Raw genomic sequence first — 19,957 nt, 5'->3', positions numbered from 1 at the left:
TTTGTATAAACCATGAAAACCACATTCAACCAATCATAATTTTTCATTTTGTTCATTTTTTTTGTAATTATGAGAGGTTGATTAACCATTTTATTGTGGAGGGTGTTAATCATGGCTATTATCGTCTTTATTATTTTAACTTTAAATAAATACATGAAACAGTTTCATTAAATATTATATGAAACAATTTCATAACCATATATGAAACAAATTCATCAAAAAAAGTATTATATGAAACAATTTCACAAGATTAAACAATTTGATGAAAAAATTTCATAAGATTAAACAATTAAATGAACATATGAGAGTGGTTTATACGGTTTACACAAATGAGGACGATTTTCATTTGATCGTTCCTATATATATATATGAAATGGGTTGGGCTCACGTGAGACCAGACTGTTTTCGTGAGACCCGTGAGACTACATTTTTACACTTGAAACTTCACAGCAAAAACATTGTGAAGATTTAAAAAAATCGAACCTTCACAGCAAAATATGAAATTATAGGATATATATTAAAATAAAAAGTAAAAATAAAAATAAAAATAAAAATAAAAATAAAAATAAAAATAATAACATATATTATATGATTTGATTGATTTTTACATTTTATATTTTTAATGAGATTTTAATTTCAAAGCATTTGGGTTTGGATTAGCAGTCCGCCACTCCCCCTCTAATCATCAGAATCTTTCTCCGCCACAACTTTGTTAGTTGCATACCAGTTTCTTCATTGTTGGTCAAACCCTTTCCCCTCCCTTTTCCCCCTTTTCTCTCCTCAACCTCTTCTCAATCTCCAGGTTAGGGTTTTTGGGATCTGTAATCATTAACTTGTCGGGATCTCATCCTCATAAAACCCTAATCTTGGACCAACCGATTTACGCCTTATTCTTACGTTTCCCCAATTTGCAGATTTCCTACCTCTGGACCCCAATCTCCTATCTTCATTGTTTCTACAATCAATTCATCAGTTTGCTAATGTAACTTATTCTTATCTACATATGAATGTTTATACGAGCGTATTCCTATTCCTATTCCTGTAGTTATACTGTTGTATGTAACAATTATTTGTGAGATATGAAGCATCCGAAGAAGAAGAAGAGGCCCAGACCTCCAATTTCCAAGTCGAAGCAAACGGCTGGATGTCAAATTCCTACCCCTGGTCAGATTGATGGCCATTCTGGGGGTTTGAATGCTTTGACAGAAGGAATTGCTTCTTTTTCCATTGAGGAAGCGATGGCCTTCTCAAACCGAGACGATGCTGCTGCAGATATCGCTGGGAATTTGACAGAGACGGCTTCCAGTTCGAGTGCTAATCGCGACGATGATGCTGCAGAAATTTTTGGGAATTTGACAGAGACGGCATCGAGCTCGAGTGGAAGCTCTGGTTTATCGAATTATGATGGTTATGATAGAAGGATCGGAGGCAAGGTTACAAAAGGGAGTAGGGGGAACAAAGTGATAGCTGCAACTGGAATGGTGTCAACTGTGATTGGGAAGGATTATGTGCCTACATCTAACAGGAAAAGAGGGATTTCTAAGTGGAAGGGATCTGGTGATGGAGCTGTGAGCCATGAAGATGCTGAACAGTTTTTGTGCTCGATGCTTAGTGACGATTGTGAACTGGGCATGGATTTGGTCAAGGACGTGCTCTGTGAGTACTATTATATACTTGCATTCTATTTATTGAATTAGCATTTTTCTACGTGGCAAGTTGTGAAGGTTTGCTTGTATGGGTTTTGTATGATGATGAAAAGAAGTTCGGCTATGTGTCTCTGTGCATCAGGCATGGCAACGGGGCGGGAGTGGGGCCTATCCCTGGTTCAATAAAAAATGGTGAAAATTGGTTTGAAAATATATAATTTTTATTAACACACACACATACATATGGAGACGGGGCGAGTTGGGAATGCACCCGGCCCCGGCTCCACTTTTCTACTYTTCGGGTCGGGGAAATCACCATGCCCACTGCGCATATTGGTGGGGACCTGTAGCTGGTCTCAGGGTAGCAGAATAGGGGTGGAGACCTGTTGGTAGCATAGCTGTAGGCAGGGCCCATCCTGAGGTTTTTGGTGCTCATGGCGAAAGGGCCAAATGATGCCTCAATTTAAAACGCCTCAATGTCATAATCGACAATTGTCTGGTTTTTTGTTACAAATGAAATCTTACAGTTGGGTGTTTGGTTTCTAAAAGAAATTATGGTGTGGTATAGTAATATGGTTTTGTTATAAAGTTGGTTATAACAATTGCATCCCATAGTGGGAAACCAAACAAGACTACCCTAACCCGCACTAAAATGGAAGAACTAACTCAACCATCCTCCAAATGACAAACTAATAACCAAATAGAAATAAAAAACCAACCACACAACCCCAAAATAAACAATACTAGAGATAGCCAGACAACAAGCCATACATAGATCAGAAGTTGAGCTTATAAACCAAAACCAAAATGAACAGCATCAAGACCACCAACTCATCTATGTGTCCATATTTCCCATATCCCATGACTTCTCTATAAACTATGTCCCACATCTTCCATATAAACCATAATCAACACTCACACATTCTGAATCCAATTCCAAACACTTCCTTGGTTAATTGGTTTTTAAATTTTTTACACTCTTCAACATCAATGGCTCATTTTACCCCACTTTTGTCCTCATACTAGTTTTAGTCACTTTAGGTGTTCTCCTACGTAAATTGGCTACTACGCAAGCCACCAAAAGAATTAAGTTTGTGCATGTACAAATTAGCTACTGCCTACAAACAGATTTAGGTTCTTGAGTGATCTTAGTCATCACTTTGTTAGTCCATCATGAGTTTTATATAATCATATGTAGGGTCTTGACCAATTACCATCATGAGTTTCATATGTAGAATTGCAAGAGTAAGTGTGAACAGTCAAGTGAATCAACTCTTGCCGATCAGGTGAATAACTAAATGAAATTACTGCACATTCAAGTGAACTACTGAATGGAACTATTGCAAAATTAGGTGAGAACATCGATTAACTATTGCACATTAACAGAGTGAAAATAAATTGTTAGTTTAACTACTGCACAAACATTAGAATTTGACAAAACACAACTACTATATTTTAAATCTAGCCTGACCACTCAAATTTACAAGAACACAATATTTGAATTACCTGGCGTTGGGCTGAGTTATGAGTGATTTATATTGTCAAGTGGATTGAAATCGGAGCAGCCAGTCACATGAACAAAGGAGTACTGGTGCTGTGAAGAGGAAAAAGTCGTGGAGGGCTCAAGCCAGAGGCGAGAAACGAGAGGGCAGACAACCTTCACAACCCAAGATTTGTCCGTCTACAATCACAAATCACATAGTTGAGGGAGAGGCTAAGACGTTAGGGCAAAAGAGAGGAGCATCAGCGTAAAGTTGAGGACGGGGAGAGGCTGAGAGAGAATGGAGCCCAAGACGAGCCTACCCAAGCTAATAGGTCATTGGGGGCCAGTGCTGCCCATGGCGGTCGCCCTCATGGCTTATAGCCAGGGCCGGCCCTGGCTGTAGGTAGCATAGACAGGAGAAATAAAGGGTGGGGTAGGGTTAGGGAGCAGGCAAATAGGTGTCCTTCCGTATCCTAAGATAAATTCCGTAACTCCAAGCGGATTGAATTATTGCTTTTTTGAGTTGGGCTTCTTTCCAGCCCGTTTGCTTTTATCCCGTTGATCCATGAACAAGCCCGCCAATTCTTGCATCTGGTCTGCATCACATTCTTTGGAGTAGGAGACAAGCATGCATACATCCCATTACCTAGATCCCAAGTGCGGATGGGAGATGCTGAGCTTGTTTGGTTTGATTTGGTTTGTGTGTGTGTGTGTATGTGTATGTGAGTCTGTCTCTGTCTATACCTATTGTCAGTAGAATGCATGTGTTTTTATGCAAATTCTTTCTGGTGCTCACATCTGTCAACAAAGTAAAAATAAGGGTGGGCAAAAGGATGAATGAAGATGGAATTGTGATCAAAATTCTTTCAAATGTTTGTTCACCATGTTAAACATACAAATTCAATGTTTGTTTTGGGATAGAAATGATACAAAGATGAGCAAGAATGAAAAAAGTTTTGACATGCTTTTTCTTTCTACAATTTATATTGTTGGTCGGAAAATGAGGTATAAATTTCAATGGATCGAAAATATTTTGCAAGTGTCACGGTGTTTCTCATTCTTCTCATTTACTTTTACTACCTTTTGGAGTAGCATTTTGGTGGACTTGAGTTTAAGATAGAGCAAAACACATCATACATTTCTTGTGCCTTGAATTGGCATAAATCGGCCAGAACCTCTGTCTCACAATACACTTTTGACTTCCAGGGCATCTAGAGGAGATAGCCCTTGTTGCCCAGTTTTTTTTACATGCTTCGTAAAAGTCGATTGCGTATACAAGAGAAATTGCTTGTTTTCTTTGAAAAGGTAAACATGTTTCTGGTGTAGCAAGAGGGAGAAGATGGAATTTGTTATAGGAATGGAATGGAAGTATTACTTGATAGATAAATTATTTCATGCAAGTTCTGTTTGTTTCGTATATTTTATGTAACTTGTTTTTACCTGAAAAATCACGTGCTTTGATTTGTGATTGTTAAATATACATGCATTTCTTCACTGAAGCATCCTTATGTTTTTCTTGGCAGGTCAGTCTGCTTATGATGTTGAAAAGGTAAGGGTTGTTGTTCTCAAAAGCATTTTGCTTTTCTTGCTTTATTTTAAATTGCTTCTTGCTGGATCTTTGTGTGAATAGGGATGCACATTTTAATAGTCATAGAAATGTGTTCACAAGGAAGATGAATCAGGCAAGCTTCGTTTCGAACCTATTGTGCTTTGGATATTCCTTGGGGGATATCCATAGTCAGGGTCACTAGGTTATTTATAATGTTGCCAGCACAAAGTATGTGTTATAACTGGTGGAAGATTATCCTGGTTCTGTGGACGTTTACATTACTCGATTCTTTTGGTGTGTGTTTTCACGTCATAAATCATCTTCACTTGATCAATCTATCTTAAAGTAAAATTTTGAAATCATAATTAACAATGCAAAAGTTGGCCATAGTAGTATGCATATTGGCTGACCATGTAGAATGTACTGCTGCTAGAGATAGAAGTTGTACCGATGATCATGTACATAAATTTGTGTCGTCTATCTTCGCTCACACCTTTTCATAAGCTGCACGAAACAGCTGTTCTACCCTTTGGGGCGGAGAACAGGTCCGCATACATCCCAGCCCTCAAAACCCTACCTTCGAGTGAGGTATATTGGGTCGTTTGGTTTGGTTTGGTTTATTTGTGGTGTGTATTTAATGATGTTTTTGTACTTGTCATTTTGTCTTCAGGCCTTGGACATACTGCTTGAATTAACTGCTCCCCCATCTGAACACTCCAAGAGTGGTGAATATCACAACTTAAATGCAAGAAGTAAAGATACTAGGTCTCTTCTAGAATCAAGTAACAGTGTAAGTAACTTCTTTGTGTATCTTAGAAATGGATTGAAATTACATGACTTTGTATTCTGAAGACTTGGAATATTGGCCTATATGTATGGAGTTCAGCTAGCTGGCCTTGGCACAACCCATCATACGCCTTTCATAAAAAACAGAGGAACTTATGTGCTACATAGACTTATTTTAGACTAGCGACTGGCTCCCTTCTCTTTGTTAATAAATTGTCACCATGCTATTAAGTTGTGCTTAGCAGTAAAGTGCTTCCATCAGAAGTCTTAAGATATTTGTTAAAGTAATATGGCAATTTCACATCTATGGTTAGGACATGTTTGGCAGGACTAGAGAGTTCCTTTAGAGTTTGACATTTGCATATAGACAATGCGATCACGGTTTTATGGATTGATGATGCACTTTTCCACTGGATGTCACATCTTCATTTTGTGGGTGCCATTATGGATGTCAGAAGATTAAAAGATGATTACGAGTTCCATCTTATATGTTAGTAGAAATGGAGTTGGGACTCACATTGGAGGATGGAAGAAAATGATATAAATTAATAGGATCCTAGTTTTGGTATGTAGATTTTTCATTATAAAATTTGGATACTTCAACTATAGTTCATTTCGAAGAACAATCTCATAGAGAAAAGTTACAGGTTAGGTAGATGATTCATTATAGTGTTTACATATAGATGCAACATCAACATTTATCGGCCGTCTCTCTACTGCCACTGAGGTTTTATACCATGACACTTTTCCAACCCTGCAATGGCACGTAGCAGTTGCCTTGGCAATGAACTATCGCTTTACTTATTTTTGTGTCTGCGTGCTTAGAATGTACTTTTTGATTGGTGAGAATGTATCCAACTTGGGGGAGGGGTCTACTCCATGGTTGGTAGAATCTAGAGATAGAAAGCATTTTATGAATTAATAGACTTTGGTATTCAATTAGGCTGGGGTGCCGCTTGCGCAGCTACTGAAGTTAGTTCTCTATTGCAGCCATTGGATGCTTTCTGACCTTCGTTAAGTTTAATACACCAACTTCAATGTATATATCACTCTGCATAGATTGGATCTTGCGAAAGTGTCCAGTTAATTAGGCCAGGCAACCATAAGCTAGCTTATTTCTTTATCATATTGAAAAAGCCCTGTCTGGTTGGCCATAAGCTAGCTTCTGAAAAGCTATTTCAAGTAGCATTTCAACAAGCTCCGGGGGATTTTTTTACACTTTTTTCCAATTATGATCCGTCTAATTTTCAAGTAATTTATTAAAATGTACTTTTAGGTCATTTTACCTTGCCCTCTTGCTTATCTGCTATTGTTTGCCGAACATGACTAGTTTATCAGCGAGCTTATCAACCAACTAGTTTTTCAACTATCAGCTAGTTTAGAAGTCTTAGTGTGTTTAGAGTTCTCCTTCTAGTGTGAGATATGATCGCGTGCCTGAAAATGATGCATGGTCGCCATGAATTTTTTTTAGAAATAGGTGATAGTAAATATTCTTCTCTCTATAGAAACAGCCTCTCTACCCCCTTAGAGTAGAGGAAAGGTTTGCCTACATCCTACTCCCTAGACCCTACTTTCGAGTGGGATATACCAAGTATGTTTGTCTTAAATTCTGTCATCTAATATATTCTCATGGCATTGATACCATTGTGGCAGTTGACTGATAGGACATCTGACTTAGCTTCGTCATCTGAAAGTGATCTCCAGGGTAATGTACCATATATGGGCTGTAATGACAGGTAAGAGGTCCTAATTATTAATTGCTTTGTTTTGTATTAATGTCAGCTGATATGAAATGATGTTTTGTTCAATATTTTCTTTGTTTGGGTGGTTTTTTTTTACTTTGGTGCTAATGGAAGTTAGAAGTATTAATCAATTTATTAGAATATTATTTTCTGACTGGATAAATGAACGTTAGATGCATGTTCTTTTTGGCGTAATAATTTGGCAATCAAAATGTTCTACAAATTCTAAGTTTAAATGCTTTGATAATCAGCCCAGTTCGTGCGAATCACATTTAAACACATACGTACAGAAAAGAACATGTAATCACATAGGAAGTTGAAAGCAAACTGTAGGGGTGCTGTCTTTTTTAATATACCTGCAAGTAATAGTGCAAGGCAGAGCTCACACTTTGATTGTTTCAAAAAAATTAAGGATGGACCTACTTCAGAGTTATGTTGTGAGCATGAGCGATTTGGGGTTGTCATGATCCTAAAACCTGTTTGTTTAGGTTTGTGCTATAATTGAATTTACGATCATTACATATTCTTAGGATCACTAAGCATCTACATTGTTGCGTTATTCGTGTATGTACTTCATTTCTCATGCTTATTATTACATATTTGTAAAAAATTGTAATGTTCCATTCTTGTATGTTGTTTTCCTCCATTTCCCATTCTCTGTTTATGGTTCCCATCTTCGCTCTGGAGATCAAATAGATTAGTCCATAATCGCATTCTCCTTTTTGTCATTCCGTATGAATGGAACCCAACAAATGAAAATGCTGAATTGCCAAAATGAATAGGAGCTAAACCATTAGCTTATATCATATCCTTTGGTGTAGAGGACATGTCTGCATAACAGCGTATAGGTCTGCGTTCAACCACCTATGGGATATTACTGGTTTGTTTGCCTTAGCTTGGTTTGGTTTGGTTTGATATCACTGTGATTGGTGTTTTAACCACATCGATGGTCCTCAAACTACATAACAGCCTTCGGTCTCACAAGTTATAAGGGCATGCACACCAGGTCTATTTAATCAGTACTCATCAGTCAAATAACTACTATGAGCTTGAATTAGGTACTCATGTAATCTGAAGGAGCTCTTCCCTTTTTGGGGCAGCTCGCTTTGGGATGCGGAGGAGCTTAGAATTCAACATCTCTGATATGTGCAAATATTCGATTCCAGAGGAATCGGTAACTGCCCAGCGGCCGCATCCGGAGGCGTAGGTGCCTGCGGCTCCCCCGCATTAGGTGCGGGAACCTATGCCGATTTTGGCTGACCGTGCTCCACCCCGGTGTTTAGAAAGCCTTCTCTCTATCTTTCAGCAACTGAACGGCAAATTCGGAAATGAAAGAAGTCTACAATCCATATTGTTGTTGAACAGCTATTCTTAATAATTTTTAATCGAAAGCTCCCTTGGATTATTTGCATGCATGCACAGATGCACTCTGTATTTTTTGCTTGAAGAGATTAAAACATCATATGGGAGGGAATGGGGTGCAGATCTGGTTTATTTTGGTTTGTTCAATTTTTTATGATTATAACACTCCATCTCAACCAACCGCAATGTTCTTCACTTTATTCATGTGATTGTAGAATACACATTTAAAGGGGTGATCAAGATGAGTGTGTGTATGCTCTATTACAGTTTTTCCCTTTCTTGCTTCTTTCTGGTTTTGTTGTCACTTTCTGCTTGCTAGAAATGAATGATTTTGCACCTCTGAGAAACCCAGTGCATATCATCAATATTGTGAAAGTAGTCCACCGGCTTACTTCCACCATTATTTATATTCTATCAGGAATTATTTTGATGTTCTTGCTAATTGTGGAACTCAACATCCGTCTGTCCCGAAAACTCCCTCTGAACTGACTCAGGATGTGTTAGAATCTCTGTTCAATACACGAAAGAGTTCAAAACACGAACCAGACAGCATGAACTGGAGGAATGTAGTAAAAAAGATGGAGTCACTTGGACAGATGTTTGACTGCCCTTCAGATGATACAGTGGAGAAGCAGCATGTTCCTGGTAAGTAACGGTTGTTGGGGAAAGCTGCATATTTTTTAGAAGAGTACTTCTTTAATACAACTTCTGGTGTTTGGTGTTAGAATTTCACTAAAGCTTTCTTGAATTTGGGGAGAAAAGAAATGAAAGGAAAAGAAAGGAATGGAAAAGAAAGAAATATTTTTTTCCATGTTTTTGAACATGAGAGAAAGGACAGGAAAGATGCCATTTTAAAAAAATTACTAGAAGGGTACTCGCACAATGGAGCGAGATACATCTCGATTTTAATGTTTCGTTTTATTCCTTCTCTATAAATACTATAATACTATTTTATGTGGTTTTGAGAAAACGATAATGTTTTTTATTTTTGAATAAATATAAATTGTAAGATATCATAAATTTTTTAAAAAATATATCGACATTAGTATCAAATTAACTATCTAAGACTTATAGTTTTTTGTGTAATTTCTTTAGTTCATTTTTTTATCATACTTTAATTTAAGTTTAATAACTAAGTAATTTATTTTTGGTTTAATAATATAATTTTTTATAAACATAATAATTAAGTATTCTATTAGAACTCAACGATTATCCCAAATATATTTTAGATTTTTTATATTTAAAATGTGATGTTTTTCTTGTATTTAATTATGTTTATCTGTAGTTGGTTATACGAATTCAAACATGGAGCTTTAATAAGTTGTACTTACGCACAATCTACTTGTAATCTTGAATTTTAAGTAATATGAATCAATAAACAATACTCTATGCATAAAAAATGATGTTTAAGATTTTTTTATCAAATGCTTTATGATAAAGTATAGATACCAACCACAAGGGTGGTGCCTGATTGGTTTGAACTTGACTCCAAAGGTCAAAAGTATTAGGAGATCTCATGTTCAAATCCAAGGAGGAATAAAAATCCCCTTCTGGCCACGGAGGTTCAAATGCGGTGACTCTGGGCTATCTGCAAAGCAGGTGGTCGCCCTGGGATTAGTCGGCTCGCATAGCGGGTTGGATATCCAGGTTAATAAAAAATAGTATAGATACCCTTCAAAAACATATCATTTAAAATGAAAGGTCGGGTATTTTTGTAATTCTTAATAATCTTATTAAGGGGTTTCAATTTCTTTCCTTTCTTTTCCTTCTCTTTCCTCCCACATTTGGGAGGAAAGTTTTTGGAGAGAACTTATCATTATTTTCCTTTTGTTCCCTTTCCTTTTTCTCCTGAAACAGTTTTGTGAACACGAGTTTCTTTTACTTTCCTCCCCTCCCCCCCCCCCCCTCATTTCCTTGCCTTCATAATAGAAGTTTCGAGAACACAGCGTAAACTTCGAATGCTTATAGGTTCCTCTTACTATGACTTTCTTTGGTGTGTTTTGTGTGTTTTGTGTGTTTTTAACTGTCTTCAATGAAAAAACTGTTTTCTTTGCTTATATAGGGAGCCTATAGTTGTGCTTTCTAAATATGTTACTTACCTTCCGGATCCTACCTCCGGGTGGGATATACTGGGTCTATATGGTTTTCTTTTACTCTTGATTATTCTATCTTTGCTTGTAGCCAAAGGAGATGATTATCAGACCTACAGGAATACCGCCAGTCAGCACTGGGATTCGATGAAATCCTGCTATCACAAGGCAATTTGTTCTTGTTGTATCTTATTCATTGGCTTGACTTTACCAAGTGTTGTGAGCTACACGTTGTATCATCTACAGTGAGTTTTCATCGTCTTTCTATTGTGCAGGCTGCAACTGCATATGCAAATGGAAAGCGGGAACATGCAGCATATCTTTCCGATCAGGTGTGTGCATGAAAGAAAGAGATTGAGAATGCCCCACCTCTACATGCTACTAACCCGCCATTTTGTTGAAATAAATTCGTAGAAAGTTCTAACGACCAAACTAGAAACTTGATTATTTTATAATACATCCACCTTCTGTTTGTTTGACAACAACTGAATTGGTGGTTGTTTTCACATTTACATTTTCCTGTTATGAGATCGAAGTATTAAACTGTTTTTGCAATTTGCTAAGAAATGCTTATGTAGCGACTGAATTTATGATTTTTGATTCAGGGAAGGATGTACAATGAAAAGGCTCGACAAGCAGATCAAAGGGCTAGCCAGGACATATTCAGTTCAAGGTTGTCACCATAATGGATGAGTGATTCTTCATTTTTTTAATAAGCATGGTATCTGGCCTCTTGCGGTTAAGTGACTCATTTTCTTTGAGCAAGTAATCATGATTACTACCTCTACTAACAACTGAACAGTTGTTATTAACATTAAACTTAAAAACTAATATGTCGGAATTTTAAAAGTCAAAAATAGTATGTTTTAGGTCCCGTCCGGTTTATGGGATTTGGTGGATTTGGAATTGGATTCTATTCCAGTCCCGCGTTTGGTTTAAAAAAAAGTCTGGAATTGAAATCCCACTGACATTGGATTTAGAAAACCCATGGGCCAGTGGGGCAGTTGGGATTTTGTAGGATTTGTTGTAATAACTTTTTAAAATATGTTAAAAGCATTCATTTTGGTAATAATCAATTAATAAAAGGTAGTTTAATTATTTTATAATTTGTTTCTATAAATTATCTATCTATAAAGAATGGAATTCAATTCCATTTCAAATCCTACAAAACCAAACACACCAAAGATTCCAAGTCCTTCTACAAAATCCAAATCCCTCAAAAACATTCCGTCAAACCAAACACCCCTTAGTACATCAAAGTGTCTAATCAAATGCAGACGACAACAAAGTCAGGGAAAGGCTGAATCAAACGGTTTTTTCATGATTGTTGATAATTAGTCTTTAATAAGCATTGTAGAACATTTCCTACGGATTTACCGAGTTTGTTTGGTTTACACAAACAAATATCTGAAACATGTTAGACTGACTTGCCCAAATGTTTATCTGTTAGCGGATCTGACCTGTTATACTAATCGTTCAGATCAATTCACCAAAATGACCATCCACCCATCTTGATTTATAACCCAATGTGCCTATTTGCCTCATTATGTAGCTTGACTACTTACACGGAATGCAGGAACAAGAACATTGAAAATGTGATAACCATCGATCTACATGGACAACACGTGAAACAAGGGATGAAGCTTTTAAAACTTCACCTCTTATTTGGCGCATATGTTCGTTGTAAGCATCTCATTCATAATAAATCATAAACTTACAGATACTTTGCGAGTGTCTTTTAACCAAACAAGTCTTTTTGTCTCTGTGATCTATAGCTGTGCGGCTGTTCAGAGTTATCACAGGATGTGGGAGTCACGGACTTGGGAAGTCAAAGCTTAAACAGTCGGTATGATATCATCCCTTTTCTTTTACAAACGAATATCGCCTTATTTACAGTTCAATGATCAATCATTTTAAGGGTACCCCATATCAAAAACCATAGATACAGATTTCCTCTTATCCAAAATTATTCAGGATAAAGAAAGCCTGATTAGCCGCCGACTTTTGGTTATAGTTGGTTTACTTACACAAATAGGCGAGTATTTGAGTCTGGCAGTTATAGTGTGGGAGTTATAATGCCTTTGGGGATTGTGATAAGTTCATAAGCCAGCCACCTAGCGGGTCGTTATGTACCTGATTTGCCTCTTACATGTTGGATGCTTTCTTGTAGGTTGTTAATCTGTTAGAAACGGAAAACATTGAATGGAAGGAAGAAAATAGAGGAACTCTGCTAATCAAACTGAATGGGCAGAGAGAGTTTAGCTTCTTGGACTCTGATAGTGACACCGAGTAATCGTTTTCTTGCTTCCAACGACCATATGGGATTCTCCGTGTTGTATGATGAAGTAAGCTACGAGGTTAGAGTTGATTCCTTGAGGAAATCATGTTATTGTGACGGTTGTAAATTAACCAAAGATTAGTTTGCATAGACTCAGGATTAGTCGTAAATTATGCTAGTCCTTTTTTCATCTTAACGAACATTGTTTGTATTTATCTATAACTTGAAGACAAGAAAAATCTTTGTTACAGACTCTTTGTCGTATTTTGGTCCTTGGGCCCCCTTTGGTATGCAAATGGAACATGACTGGATTGAACGTGTTGGAGTGAGGTAGGCGGATGAAAGAATCGTGGAAGGTTTTAGGGTTTTAATTTGTTTGACTTTAGTAATTTAACATGCTTATCCTATTTTCCGTTCCATCTATTTTGGTGGGACATGAAAAATGTATTTTTGTCCGACTCCATCATGATCGGTTCCGTTCTAATTGTTGCATCAAATATGGAATAACGAGTTTTTGTTTTGTCTTGTCTTTTCCTACTCCTACCAAATCAGGCTTTTTTTGTTGTTAGCCGGTTGATGGCTTATCAGCAAACAACACAAAGTGTTTGGTTGGAACCTCAATTGGGGTTTCACATCAACACCAAATGGCAATGGTGGTTCAGATCTGTAATTGTGCGAGGATAATGCTTGTGGTGGACCCTTCCGTCTTCTGAGAGTACGACTTTTTGATCTAACATCATATACTTTCCATTACAGTTATTTACCTTCAACCATCACTTTCTGACCATTTTTACATGCATAAAAAATTTCTTCAAAATGAAACTAATATATTTTTAATGATTGTTGATGGTTTGCATTTATGTTTAATGGTGAAATTGTCTTATCAAAATATTACATTCACGATCGATAAATACATAATTTGAGCTTAAAAACCATACATTGATCCATCTTCTTTCTTAGTTGTATGAATGTTTATAAAGTAACGATCTTCAATTTTAATTTTATCCATAACAACATCACGACTATTGTACTTTAGCAAGGCCCAAAAATCTTACTCAATAAACGAAGGAGAAGACTCTTACCCAATAAGCATTTTTACCACAATCCATTTTAATGGTCAAGAATGTTATATGACTAGGTAAAACGGTCATTTAATGATTACATAAACCGTGAAATTCCTTGTTTATTATATAAACTATTTACTTCAATTTCGTATCAATCGTGAAATTAGAAACGAATTGTTTAAAATTCGAAGACAACATGGAACAATCTGTTGCAAAAAAGAATCACAGTTGCTGTTGCAGGCCTTGTCTTCAATCTTTTAAAGGTTTTTATATCTTAAAATTTGATTTTTTCCCGTCATTAACATCAAATACCAACTTTGGTACAACACTCATTCATCTACATCAAAAAAAAAAATTATCAATGAATCGTATATTTTGACGTTACCGATAAATAATAACGCATCAAACTTGGTATAACACTTCATATACACCAAATTTTACACCCATTTTGATATAAGATCTGGTGTCATCAATTAAATAGATTTTACACTAATTTTTATGGATATGGCGTCTCCCATTAGTAATTGTCCATATATAATGTTTGATCAAATAACTCGAGCTTTTTGGTTTACGACCAGTAACGAACCAACGAACGACCGACCGACCAACCAATCACTGTCAGCTCGGTTGGCCATAATGGTAAAATGGGAAACGCTCTGTTTAATTTCAACATCAGAGACGATCTTTGTGCTAGTTTTAAAACAGATAAATGTTGGTTACGTTGCTTGGAATTAACACCAGCAGAACGAAGTTAATCTCAAAAGTTTAATTAGAACACCAACATGAACATAACAAGAAAACTGGTATCGTAAACGAAAAAAGAAGACGATCAAATCCAAGAGTAGAAAGATTTATTATAGAGGGAGCTCACCGCTATCAGCAATTGTAACTTTGCTTTTTGGTGTTCCATTTTGTGTCCCCTCGGCTTCCATCTTGTAAACCACGTCCATCCCCGACAACACCTTGCCAAACACGACATGTCGGCCATCCAACCTGACCATAATTCACTATCCGTTAGTGCAAATCAACTGTAATTAAATTATGTTCGATGATTATTCAAAATTACCAGCTGGTTGTGACCGTCGTGATGAAGAATTGTGAGCCATTGGTGTTTTTACCAGCATTTGCCATAGACAACAGCCCTGCAAACCAAGTTCCAGAATTAATGGCCTGTTTGTTAGAAGCTAAATGAGCTTAACGGGACACGCCGCTTATTCGGTTAGCTATAGATGACCGTTTGGTAGTAGCTTAATGATATAGAAAGTGGCTTATTCAATAAGCTTCTAGGGGTTGCAATCCGGCCAAAATTGTTCGTCAAATTTATTCGATTTTAAACAAATATTATTGTTTAATTGTATCGTGTGTCAAGTTGGTAATTAACCCAGCAATTTGTTGTATTCTTATGAATTGGAATTTACCTGGTCCGGTGTGCTTGATCTTGAAATTCTCATCGTTAAACTTTTCTCCATAGATTGATTCACCTCCTCTCCCATCTCCAAGTGTGAAATCACCACCTTGAATCATGAAGCTAGGAATAATCCTGTGGAAGGCGCTTCCCTTGAAGTGAAGAGGCTTCCCGCTCTTTCCAATACCTTTCTCCCCTGAGATGATTGGCGTAAAAAGAAGAAATTAACGCATATGAGTGAATATCATCTTCTTTTTCTTTTGGAACGAGATGCTTTTGTGTAAGATAGTAACACAATGCCGTGCAAGTACTGGTACAAGTTGTTAGCGCAATGAAATCAATCAGAACTGGAAGTTAGAATATTGAGGGAAGAATATAGTATTAGCATACATACCTGTGCACAATGCTCGGAAATTTTCTGCAACCAAAAGGAATTCAAATTAGTAAAAACATAAGCATTCTAGCTAGAACCACTTTGGTTGTGGAGCACTGGTTACATCTCAGGGAGAGGTAGTGGAAATCGCATCTTCCCTGGGTTCGGATCCAGGCACTGCCTAAGCCCTTGTGACCATGGAGGTTCACCAACGATGACTCCAGGGAAGCTGGCCCGAATACCACGGTTACCCAAAAAGCATTCTAGCTATCTGTCTCCTCCAAACATAAGATGAAAAGAAAAGTCGGAGAATCAGATTTTTTGAGGGAAGCAACCATTATACCTGCGGTTTTGGGAACCGTGTTTCCAAAGAGACCAAAAACGATTCTTCCTGAGAAACAAGTGCAAACAGTCTTTAGATAAATCATTCTAATATATAATATATGGTTTCAAAATCAGGAAAATAGTATTTGTGGAATCTCATATGAGGAATGATGATGTTTGCAGAAAGAGTTCAAGACTATATGCTATTGCCAGCACCTCTCTTGGGTCAGCAAATAGTTGAAGCATGGGTTGTTTTCTTCTGTTTTGTTTTCTTAACACGACTTATTGGTGTTCTATGTTTCTTCTATAGTTAAAAAATAAGACTAGAATCAAGTATATATCATGTATGCAAAGCATGCTAAAAACAAGCCCCTTGTAGGGACACAAGAGATCTCTTCCACACACAATTCTGTGTACGGAAATCGAACAATTCTGAGTTATGTTGGTTGTTGCCAAAAGTTGTATGAAGTAATATAATATAGTCTGATCAGATATGACTGCAAAACTTTGCACTTAGGCTTCAAATATACCCTAAGGTTTAAACAAAAAAATATTTTCCCTTAAAATGCCTAAACAATTTATGTTCTCCCAAGCATGCACATGGGAAGAACTTAGAAAAAAAAAAAAAAAACTATAGCATACCGGCAGGTTTTCCAGCAATCTCAACATCGAAATATACTTTGTGTGTCACTTCCTTCAAATCTTTATCTGATTTCTTAGCCTGCAAAGATGTGGATTTCAAATTTCAGAAATAGACATATCCAATATTTGATATCCTTGTAAGAGAATAAGATAAGATAATCATCAAAACGGATAAAAAATCGTGCAAGTGATATTTAAATAAACTTTTTCGGGGAGATAGCTGGGAGAAAGTTTCAATTCAAAATTCTTTTACTTTCAGCATATAAATTTCATGGTTCAAGTAGAATTTCAGCTAGCGAACCATTAAAATGAACTTTTGAGGGGCTCCTTGTTGATATAGAGTATCAATAGCTAAAAGGTAAACTACCCAGTATGTGATATATAGTTGTATAATATTAATCATGAATGGTGTATCATTCATCCTCAATGGATCATGAATGCTGTAAAATATCCACGTCCATTATTCACGATGAATGGGGCTCATTTTTCACGATGAATAGGTATAGGGACATGTCGCACTCTCTTATGTCCCCAAGTTCACAATGGAAAACAGGTTTGCAACTGAACTCTCCTATGTGTGTGCGTGTGTGTGTGGCAGTTTAGGGGGATAACATGTGCGATAGTTGGGAAAGAATGCTAAGGGAGCTGAGACGGCTATCACTGGGCCGCCATAGATGATATCCTCTAAAGGTCATCATATAATAACCAGTAATACACCATTGTAGTGAAAATATCATTAACTAGTAACCATCAGGGCCATGTTTCTTGCTCACAAAAATAAGTCTTGAAGAATTCAGATTCCAAAACAGTACCACAGGCATTTATACATCACCACATTAACTGTATGACACTATTTAATTGCCGACTATATACCAAAAGATAAATCAAAACAGTACAAGGCAACAACATTGATTAGGAAGAGCAAACATCGACTAAAAAGCATAACATGAAGAAAAAAAAATCAATACTTAGTTTAGCTTTGACTTTTGAAATTCAGTCGTAGTAATCTTCTCACATTAAACTTAATACAAAAATATTTCATTTTTCCTAGCAACAGAAATTGTCTTAAGCTTTTATCTAATTCAAAACAGGAATTAAAGAAAACCAATTCTTAATTGGAGATCAACCCCGTTTGCGAAGACTCTAATTTTCAGGTGGATAGAGAAAAATCAATCGAACTGAACAATCAAGCAGAATGTAATTCCTTACAGAATAAACAAACACTCGATTTACAACTTGCGAATGAAAACATTAAGAAAACAAACGAAAGAAATCGAGTAAAAAGCAAATAGATCTAGTAGAATCAAACAGCAATAACAAATTTAAGATAGATCATATCTAAAAAACCAGAGAGATCATAAATCGCTTCAACGATCAACAAAACCCTGCCAACGAATGTTATTCAAAAAATATGAAATCAAAAAAGCATGACCTCTGTGAGTATTAGGGTTCCGACGAGAAGTAGAGAGCAGAGAAGCGCAGCCGATGGAAACTTCATTTTCGCGACTGTGATTTTTACTCGCAACAGACGGAGTTTGCCGACTGAGCCGTCGACCAGACCAGGTTTATATATAGATTATTGACGTAATCTAAGCAAATAGGATGATGACACGTGTCGGTTGAGGTGCTTCCAAGCATTTTGATTGGTCAAAAAACTTTTTTGTTTGTGAGTGTTAGATTTGAGAATCGGTAAATATTTAAGAAGTAACAAAGTGGTTGTGGTTCTAGCCGTCGGATCGATATTTACGATTTTGATCATCAAACATTGGATAATTCATTGCATGAGTATGCGGAAGATAAAAGGATAGTTCAATAATTTTTAAAAATAGACGGCAAACAGGTTCATATGTGAACCAATGTGATGCACATATGAACTATATATACATATGTGGACTCGTTAATTAATTCACATACAAACTATTTAACTGATTCATATATGAATAAGTTAATTAATTCATATGTAAATAAGTTAATTAATTAATATGTAAATCACATGAGTTTATATGTAAATCAGTCAAAATAGTTCATATTTGAACTACATGAGTTCACATATGAACATACAATTCATAGGTGAATTGATTAGGTTCATATATGAACCCATTTGCCGTCTCTTTGTAAAAATTACAAAACTGCCTTCTTTATTTTTTCATAACCGTAACTTTTAACTAGTTAAAGCCGTAATGATTGACCAACAAAAGCCACAATTATTTACCGGTTAAATCCGATCTTAACTGTATAAAGCATTAGAATCATTTCTTTACTACTCAAATATTTACCATTTTTAAAATAACCTATGATTTATCCAACTAATTTTATAAATGTAATATGTTACCTTGATGTTTATTTTGAGTGTAATTATTTTGTTATTTAGTTTTATTTAATTTAAAATTAGATGTAACAAAATTTATTATCAAATCCTTTATGTATCTTTATATTAATTATTATTTTTTAAATAATCGTAATTTATCAAATGGTTATTTAGTACAGTTTTCTTTTGACACGTTAATTATTTAATGGACGTTGATCAGTTCAGGAAATAAATTTATGAATGTATTTTCATTATCCTTCAATTTAACATACATTAGAAATTTGGGCTTTTGAGGAATAAACTTAGTATATTATATAAAATCAAACAGTTTATTTTACATACAATCTCATTATTGACTGTTTAATACATCTGTCAATAATCGTTTATATATATATATATATATATATATATATATATATATATATATATATATCTCGACATTGGTTGTGCTACACATGAAACCATATGAACATCACGTTTTTATATTTTTCAGATTGAAGAAAGTAACTATTTTAATAAAAAATTCATAAAACTACAGTATTTTTTAAAAAGTATTCATGTTATATACACAAGACACTTGTATAATAGGATAATATTAATATATTTGATTTGAAAAATTAAAAAAAAAAAAATATATATATATATATATATATATTAAGACTGAATCTAAACTTAATAAGGAAAAAAATGAAATCAAACTTCCATGGAAGAAAAGCAAATGAAAGGCTTTTATAAAATTTGAGCTTAGTAGAATTACACTACCATTAAGAAGTTGGTGTTGGAACTTTTAACTCCTGATTTTTCAATTCACTTTTGAGATTTAATTTCCCATTCAATATCTATATATGTTGAAAATATTATGTTGCAATTGATTAATAATATGTTATTGTTTAAACCAACGCCAG

The 19,957-nt window shown here is 35.7% G+C and overlaps 2 protein-coding genes across 4 annotated transcripts; one reads left to right on the top strand and one right to left on the bottom strand.

Moving 5' to 3' along the window:
- The first annotated feature begins 734 nt into the window (after positions 1–734).
- LOC112518000 (SMR domain-containing protein At5g58720) lies at positions 735–13,252 on the top strand. 3 transcript variants are annotated; one of them, XM_025125488.1, is made up of 12 exons: positions 767–982; positions 1,078–1,656; positions 4,653–4,678; positions 5,349–5,468; positions 7,118–7,200; positions 8,987–9,213; positions 10,750–10,826; positions 10,934–10,990; positions 11,264–11,331; positions 12,235–12,341; positions 12,434–12,504; positions 12,829–13,252. In XM_025125488.1, the coding sequence occupies exons 2-12, from the start codon at positions 1,080–1,082 to the stop codon at positions 12,949–12,951; spliced, it is 1,536 nt and encodes a 511-aa protein (XP_024981256.1). In that variant the 5' UTR covers positions 767–982; positions 1,078–1,079; the 3' UTR covers positions 12,952–13,252. The 3 variants fall into 3 exon arrangements, with proteins under 3 accessions (XP_024981255.1, XP_024981257.1, XP_024981256.1); XM_025125487.1 differs by having other exon boundaries at positions 735–1,656; XM_025125489.1 differs by lacking the exons at positions 12,434–12,504; positions 12,829–13,252 and having other exon boundaries at positions 735–1,656; positions 11,264–11,379; positions 12,235–12,303.
- A 1,437-nt stretch (positions 13,253–14,689) lies between these two features.
- Positions 14,690–18,281, bottom strand: LOC112517959 (peptidyl-prolyl cis-trans isomerase CYP20-1). Its single transcript, XM_025125407.1, has 7 exons — positions 18,177–18,281; positions 16,745–16,823; positions 16,122–16,169; positions 15,800–15,823; positions 15,419–15,601; positions 15,067–15,142; positions 14,690–14,993 (listed from the first exon to the last, which is right to left on the bottom strand). Exons 1-7 carry the CDS (start codon positions 18,240–18,242, stop codon positions 14,855–14,857), a joined length of 615 nt encoding a protein of 204 aa, XP_024981175.1. The 5' UTR covers positions 18,243–18,281; the 3' UTR covers positions 14,690–14,854.
- Positions 18,282–19,957: the final 1,676 nt, after the last annotated feature.

Source organism: Cynara cardunculus (genome assembly GCF_001531365.2).
Source record: "Cynara cardunculus var. scolymus isolate 2C chromosome LG 9, CcrdV1, whole genome shotgun sequence".
NCBI classification, from domain to species: Eukaryota; Viridiplantae; Streptophyta; class Magnoliopsida; order Asterales; family Asteraceae; genus Cynara; species Cynara cardunculus.
Note: the sequence above shows the minus strand (reverse complement) of the source record. Positions and strands in the feature narration are given on the sequence as shown.